The 8057-nt window shown below is 50.7% G+C and overlaps 1 protein-coding gene across 1 annotated transcript; it reads left to right on the forward strand.

The window, feature by feature from the left end:
- The first annotated feature begins 17 nt into the window (after nt 1-17).
- ZNF408 (zinc finger protein 408) lies at nt 18-5658 on the forward strand. Its single transcript, XM_016204029.2, has 5 exons — nt 18-96; nt 396-673; nt 1390-1451; nt 1672-1931; nt 2778-5658. Exons 1-5 carry the CDS (start codon nt 48-50, stop codon nt 4301-4303), a joined length of 2175 nt encoding a protein of 724 aa, XP_016059515.2. The 5' UTR covers nt 18-47; the 3' UTR covers nt 4304-5658.
- Nucleotides 5659-8057: the final 2399 nt, after the last annotated feature.

Genomic DNA, 8057 nt, shown 5'->3' on the forward strand with positions numbered 1-8057 from the left:
GAGAGAGCGATGCTCACTTCCGGCGGACGGAGGCTTTCAGACCCTGGATGGAGGAGGCGGCGGACCAGCTCGTGGAGAGGGAGAGACTGCAGTTCGGTGAGTGACCTGCGATGTCGCCGACCCTCGGCCCTGCCTAGATACACCTGACGTTCTCTGTTCAGCTCTTTGCCCCCGACCCTTTTCCTCCCGAGCCCGGAGCCTCCTCTGGTGCCCTCAGAGTCTCTGGGGGGCTTCTTCAGAGCCCTGGAACCCCCTCAAACCTCTCAGAGGCTCCCTTGGAGCCCTCATCGATCCCCCAGACTCCGGAGGCCAGACTGGACGTGCGGTTTTCACCCCTGCCTCCTACCCCACGACCTCCTGGGCCACTCCTTCACTGCCTTCCTGTCTCCCTGCAGCCCCCGAGCCGCGCCTGGACCCGGGCTCAGGATGGAGCCATTCTGGAGAAGGCTGTACTCAGGGCCTCAAAGACTTTCCGCTCTGGGCGACCCGAGCCGTCCATGCTCTAAAGACCCTGCCCCAGGGTTTAGCCCTTGGCCCCTCACTCGTCGAGAAACAGCGCTTGGGGGTTTGGTGTGTCGGGGAGCCTCTGCAGCCAGGACTGCTCTGGGGGCCGCTGGAAGAGGAGCCAGTCTCCAAGCAGAAGGGCGAGGGAGTGAAACAACGGCAGGAGAAGGTAATGAAGGATAGGGTGTTTAATCTTTGTCACTGAAAATTTGGAAGCGATTCAGACAGCTTCTGGACAGCTCTCCAGTTTGTTAGAAGCAGCAGGGCATTTCTGGAAACAGGAGATGGTTTGTCCTCTCCAAAACTGTCTCTTCTCCTCACCTGCAGTAGTTAAGAAGTTGAGATGCAAAAAGCTGTTAAAAGCTGGATTAGTATAGCGTCATTATTGATGAAAGTCAAGAGCAAAGGTTTTGGAATTACAGAGCATGGGATCAGAGCCTTAGTACTTAAGCTAGTTAAATCGCATGTCTCGTTTAACTTAATAAGATAAAGGAATGGCTGTTTATTTTAATCCTCCAGGATTATTCGGAGGAATAGATGAAATACCAAGGGTAAACGGTTTTATTGCAAAAAGGTACTAAAAAAGAGAGTTGATATTCCTCTTACTACTTTTTCTGTTTGGTACCCACTGGAAGGCAGTAATGTGTTCAGTTTAGTAATTCTCCACACCCTTGGAGGGAGAGTAGGGGACAGTCTTTTTGGTTTTTACTGAATGAGAAATCAGACAGCACAGCCCAATATAGGCAGAACTGGAGACCATGAACCTTCCAGGGGCTTCATCTTAGATCTGTTTCAGGAGAGGTTACATCTGTTTTGGTTTTGCTTTTAAGCCCACTCTGGTACCCTCAAACACATGAGAGAAGGACTTCTATTGGTTTATTTCAGGACATGTCACTAGGCCCATGGGGAGACGTGTGTGCTTGTGAGCAGAGTTCAGGCTGGACCAGGTAAGTTACAGGAGAGGATGTAGTCAAGACGTAGTCAAGTTGCTCCTTTGAGGCTTTCTCTCGTGGCATGGGATGGAACTGGAAGTGTACTGTAATTCCCCACCCAGTGATCTTTTGCAGGCATGGGGTCCTTTAGGACTCAGGCTGACAAAGAGCTGGGGCTTTCAGGGAGGGCCACTTGAAGAGGGTCTCTTGAGCTAGTTCTTGCTCTGCTTTGCAGTTTGGTGCAGCGGGGCAGGCTGGAGGGTGAGGGAAACGTGGCCCCGGTGTGGATCAGCGAGAGGCTCCACCTGCAGGTGTACCAGGTCGTGCTGCCAGGCTTTGAGCTGCTACTGTGGCCCCGGTCTTCCTCTGAGGGCCTCAGCACCCCCCAGCCGAGGCTAGAAGAAGAGGCAGCTGTGGCTGTGGTGACAGAAGTGGAATCTGCTGTACAACAGGAAGTGGCCTCTCCTGGGGAGGATGCAGGAGAACCTTGTACAGGTGTGTGTCAAATAAATGCTGACCTCCCAAATTATCGCCAAACAACCTATGGATAAGACAAAGCAGAGCTTATGGCTCAAGAAGGTAAGGTAGAGCACTAAAGAGCCTTAGTAGCTTTTCTGAGTGGGGAAGGGCAAAACCTGGATATTTATTGAAATTTTGAAGTCTGGCATAAGGTGGATCTTTCAGTGTGGGATTGGGGCAGGGCTTGCTTTGGATTGGTTAAGGAGCACGACATAATACTATATTAGGATTTGTGAACATAGGAAGGCTAGAATTTTCAGGCAGGAGGTTCAGAGTTGTGGGGTATAAACTGTCATTTGATGCTTTCTATTGAAGGATGAGGAATCTTTTCTTTGGGATGAACAATATGAATATTTGCCACTTTCATCTTCCTGAATAAGTTTCCAGGAATAGTAAGGTCATGTTGATGAAGACAGCAAGCCATATATAGGTTTTTAATGTACTACGTTTCTTCTGTCGGGGGTGGGGATTGGTTCCTTTATTTTCAAATGAGCTAAGGTGAGGAGGTCGGTGGTCTCAACTTACCTTAAGTTCATGTCTCCAGAGGGAGAACAAGGAGACTCTGGGATGGCTTTACTCCAGGGTTACCCAGATATCCGGGGCACTGTGGTTTCCAGGAGTGCTTCCCCAGGAAGCACCTGAGACTGGACAGGAAGATAAATGGAGTGTGTGGCTCATGCACCAGGGAAAAGATTGATGTCATTGCTCCCACTAAAGTCTGGGGGCTGCATAGAAGACACATTCCTATAATTTCCTGGTGACACCATTGTCACCACCTGCTAAAATCTCTACTGACCCCAGCACTCCACTCTTGCTTTGCAGATCTTGGTCACCAATCACCTCCCAGCATCCAGGCAGAGAGTATAGTGAGCTCTGGACTTAAACCCCAAACCCAGGACCAACTTTCCAAGGAGAGTCAGTCACTTGGTCCATTGCCTCAGGATGGCAGCATGGATGAGGAGGACCTGCCCCAGACACAGATGCCAATTGAACCTCGGAGCAGCTCCACTACCCAGCGAGTCCTACAGAGCAGTGAAGCCACTTCCTCAGCTTCTGCCGGCAGCACCCAGCAGCATGCTCACCTAGTCAAGAAGTTACATAGCCCCAGTAATCAGTGCCCACCCAGAGCAAAGACCTCAGAGCCCAGGGCCCAGCAGAATGGAGAGCAGCACCCCAGTTTCTCTGCACACTTGGGGAGCCCTCCTGTCCCAGCAGGAAGCTCCCCGAAACGGGGGCGACGATACCGGTGTGGGGAGTGTGGCAAGACATTCCTGCAACTGTGCCACCTGAAGAAGCATGCATTTGTACACACAGGCCACAAGCCCTTCCTTTGCACTGAGTGTGGCAAGAGCTATAGCTCAGAGGAGAGCTTCAAAGCCCACATGCTGGGCCACCGGGGGGTGCGGCCCTTTCCCTGCCCTCAATGTGACAAGGCCTATGGCACCCGGAGAGATCTCAAAGAACACCAGGTGGTACATTCAGGTGCTCGACCCTTTGCTTGTGACCAGTGTGGCAAGGCCTTCGCCCGCCGGCCTTCCCTGCGACTGCATCGTAAGACCCACCAGGTGCCAGCTGCCCCCGCCCCATGCCCATGCCCCATATGTGGGCGGCCCCTGGCCAACCAGGGCTCTCTGCGGAACCACATGCGGCTCCACACGGGGGAAAAGCCCTTCCTGTGCCCACATTGTGGCCGGGCATTCCGCCAGCGGGGCAACCTACGCGGGCACTTGCGACTACATACAGGGGAGCGCCCTTATCGCTGCCCACACTGTGCTGATGCCTTCCCCCAGCTTCCTGAACTGAGGCGTCATCTCATCTCCCACACTGGGGAGGCCCACTTGTGCCCTGTGTGTGGGAAGGCCCTCCGAGACCCCCATACGCTGCGTGCTCATGAGCGCCTGCATTCAGGGGAGAGGCCCTTCCCGTGCCCCCAGTGTGGCCGTGCTTACACACTGGCTACCAAGCTGAGGCGCCACCTCAAATCCCACCTGGCTGACAAGCCCTACCGTTGCTCCACCTGTGGTATGGGCTACACTCTCCCCCAAAGCCTCAAGCGGCACCAACTCAGTCACCAGCCCGGGGTGCCCTCCAGCCCACCCTGTGTGCCTCTCGATGCTTCTGAGTCCACTGTGGTCTTACTGCAGACTGAACCAGAATTGCTGGACACATGCAATGAACAGGATGTCTCCGCAGCCCGGCACGTCTTCGAGGTCACCGTTTCTGAGAGCCAGGATAAGTGCTTTGTGGTGCCAGAGGAGCCAGGCCCCACCCCCAGCCTGGTGCTCATCCATAAGGACATGGGCTTTAGCACCTGGGCAGAAGTGGTGGAGGTGGAGACGGGCACCTGACACCCTCACGTTTCCCTAGCAGAGCTCTATATAAAGACTGTTTTCTAGGTGCTGGGTGTCTGGATCTTCTTTTTCTTTGGGTTGCCTGATAGAGACTAGAGTGTACTAGGAGAAGCAGGTCAAGGACTTCCCTTCCTGCTTATGGACTATCAAATTGTTTCCTAATACTTTAAGGTAAACCTCTTAAGATCTTTTTATCCACTTCTAGTAGAGCTTGTTCTGACTCTTACCCTAGGAACTCCCCAGGTGCTTATTCTTGAAGCATTTCAGAAGTGGCCCGTGCAATGAGGTAGTCAGGTTAGCTGGCAGGGTGCTTAGTGCTGGGATAGTCATTCCCATTGAGCTCCCTGAGGGACAAGCTCTTCTATTTGGAACCAAACAGTGACTTTTTTTTTACTAGGTTTTTATTGATTTTTAGAGACAGAGAGAGAAACATTGATGAGAAACATCATCAATTGGCTGCCTCCTGCACGACCCCTACTTGGGATCAATCCCTCATCCTGGGCATGTGCCCTGACAGGGAATTGGTTATGTGACTTCCTGGTTCATAGGTCGATGTTCAACCACAGAGCCATGCCGGCCGTGCCTGAGTGACTTTTAAGGGTTAAAAGGCCAGAAACAGCTTAGCTCACAGCTCACAAGTCTCTGTAATTCAGGCTTTTCTTACCACCTGAGGGCTGTGAAGTTGGTTTTCTTCTGTGCTGAAGGACACCACGTTCATTGCAGATGTCTAGGGAGGACCTGATCTGTACCCTTCTGTCCCAGGCCCAAAGGCAGCCCTGGTGAGGGAAGGAGTGAGGAATTAACATGTGTTTTGCATTTACTGCAGGCCTGGACTGCCTTAGGTGCTGGGGACACAGCTGTGAGCTAGACAGTCAGAGGTAATGCTCTTTACAGAGCTCATGACCCACTGGGAACAGAAAGCACTAGGTAAGAGTTCAAAGAGAAGCATCACATGGTGCTGTGGTTGTGTTTCATGGGACAGTTTAACATCATCTGGGGCATCTGGGAACACATCTCCAAGTAATAATAATGATAGTAAACCCTCAGCCCTGATTCTGTGCCAGTCCTTTATGTGAGTTTACTTCTATAACCCTCATAGCAACTCTGTGAGGTAGTTGGTTGCATTATTATTTCACAAATGAAACTGAGGGACAAAGATTTTTAAGTATCCTACCCAAAGTAACAAAGCTACTAGGTGGCAGAGCTGAGATTCAAACCCAAATAGTCTAGCACTGGAGTGAGGCTCTTAACCTCTACACTCTTCTATCCCTCATTTCAGCTGCAACTTGATGGATGAGTAGGTACAAGTGGTGCCTGGGGAGCTGCGTGTGAAAAAGCCCTGTGATGACAGCCTGAGAAAAGAGAATGTGGGGTGGGGGCGGAGTCAGGTCACACAGGCCTTGCTTCAGGAGTTTGGACTTTATTCTCAGGACATCTAGGAACTCCTCAAAGGATTTTGAACGGGGGAATGACAGATTTGTGTGTGAAGAGACCACTGGAGAAGATTGGCAGGCAAGGTGCAGTTGTGGGGAAATCAGGTAGGCTGCTGAGGTGGTTAGAATGGGATGGTCACTGGAAATGCAGAGAAGTGGAGCCATCCATACAACAAATGTTTCTTGAGCACTTCCTGTAAGTTGTTGGGGATCTAGCAGTAACAACAGACTCTTATATAGTTACATTCTAGTGTGGAAAGACAGCAAACAAATACATGTCAGACTGGTAAGTACAGTGAAGACAAAGCAGGGGAGAGGCTAACATAGGGAGTGTGCTTTTTGCAGAGGGTGGTCAGGAAAGGCCTATACAAGCAGAGACCTGGACTGTGGAAGGGAGCGAGCCAGGCTGATGTCTGTGGAAGGATGGGAGTCCCAGCAGAGGGAGTCGCACCAGCAAAGCCCAGTGAGTTCATGGAAGAACAAGGAGCAGAGTGGCCAAGGCGGACCTTGGAAGGGGATGCTGGCAGGCAAGCAGTGTGGGCCATGGTAAGGACTGGGTGGATACATCCTGTGGGAGGTAGAAGTGACAGGATTTAAAGACTGAGTCAGGGAGAGAGATCTGACTACTCATGCTTTCTGGCTTAGCAAGTTAGGTAGCACCAGAGTGAGGGGGACAACTATGATTTTGGTTTGGGATGGACTGATGTGCCCATCATGGGAGACACTAGCAACAAAGTGATCATTGCAGCTGTGGTAGCAGGGAGAGAACAGAGAGGAGGAAGTCTCCTCGGGTGGTGGAACCAGCATCCAGTAAAATAGAACAACCTGCAGACTGTGTCACAGAAGCTGATGGAAGAGCATCTCAACAAGGAAAAAGTGTAAACAGTGTCCCTTGCTGTTGAGAGGGTTGAAATTTGTGGGAGTCACTGGCGAGCTGAGTGAGAGCAGTTGGAAGCCAGATTGGACTGCTTTGAGGGGTGGGAGGCAAGAGAGACAGAAAGAACATAAATCCTTGGATCCTTCTGTCCTGCAGAATAGGCGTTGTGATCCTTGTTTCATAGAGGAGGACTCAAAGTTTCAGAGCCGATAAGTGACTGGCCAAGACCACACAGTCAGTGTTGGGGAGGAAGAATTTGCCCTCTACCCTCCTAGGTTCTTTCGGCTGGTCTAATGAGAGATTAACAAGATGAGAGGTTAACAACAGAGAAATGACCAAATTTAATTACATATGTATGTACAGGAACCCCACAAAATGTGAGAGGTTCCGAGACCAGAAAAATGAGGTTATGTGTGGCATCCTGAGCCAAGGAATGTGGTAAGATGTCTTGAGGCTCAGAGGGGGTGAAGGTCATTCACAAGATGTTAAGAACAGATGTTCAGTAATTAGAAGTTTGCCCTGTCCTACAGAGAGATCATAAAAATTATTTCTGATTATAACTCTTATGGCCAAGGCCCCAAATTTAAATTCTTTAAGGGAGAGGTAAAAGTTTATTTTGAGTTCACAGGGTCTCAATTACCTTCAGCTCAAAATAATCCACATGCAGCTCAACCAGCGTGGCTCGGCTGTTGAGCATCAACCTGCGATCCAGGACATCAGGGTTCGATTCCTGGTCAGGGCACATGCTCGGGTTGCAGGCTCAATTCCCAGCCAGGGGCATGCAGGAGGCAGCCAATTAATGACTCTCACTGATGTTTCTATCTCTCCCTCTCCCTCCCTCTTTCTGAAATCAATAAAAAATTTAAAAAATAATAATAATCCACATGCTAAAGGGGTACATCTTGGGTAGGCCTGTTCTGAGCCCACTTATCAGTGAACAGCAGAGCCAGGACTAAAATGTACCGTGTTCTCCAGCTTCCCAGCACTTGCTCACAATGTCACAAGCAGCCTTGTGTCTCCTACTTTGCTACTGACATCAACCCAGCTCCCCACCCAATCTGAATGTTCCTGGCAAAGCTTAACTGTGAAATTTTCTGATGGGAGGGAGGACAGCAGGAGAGAAAAGCCACACCATCCAAAGCCTGAGAAACAGTTGCTAATATTTTTAGTCAGCCAACCCCATTGCTTAGAGCCTGCATGAGGCTTGATAGGACCTAATCCTTTCCAGCTCTTGCTTTAGGCAGGTTCATTTTGACTCAGGTGACTGCTCGACAGTGTATGCCCAGTGTTAGATATCCTGGGGAGGTGTTCATTGCTTGAGATTGAACTGTGTAGCAAAGCAGGGATGCTTTGGGTTGCTGGGGAGGCCTGTTGACATTCCACGACCCAAAGTTGGGATGCTCACACCCTCTTGCCACATCCCCCACACAGACAGAGAACT

The sequence above is a fragment of the Miniopterus natalensis genome, chromosome 11 (genome assembly GCF_054644295.1).
Source record: "Miniopterus natalensis isolate mMinNat1 chromosome 11, mMinNat1.hap1, whole genome shotgun sequence".
NCBI classification, from domain to species: Eukaryota; Metazoa; Chordata; class Mammalia; order Chiroptera; family Miniopteridae; genus Miniopterus; species Miniopterus natalensis.

Coding starts and splice junctions, on each gene's coding strand:
- ZNF408 (XM_016204029.2), top strand. CDS start 48: ATGGAGGAGGCGGCGGACCAGCTCGTGGAGAGGGAGAGACTGCAGTTC. Junction 674..1,389: donor TGAAACAACGGCAGGAGAAG/GTAATGAAGGAT, acceptor GGTTTATTTCAG/GACATGTCACTAGGCCCATG. Junction 1,932..2,777: donor TGCAGGAGAACCTTGTACAG/GTGTGTGTCAAA, acceptor CTTGCTTTGCAG/ATCTTGGTCACCAATCACCT.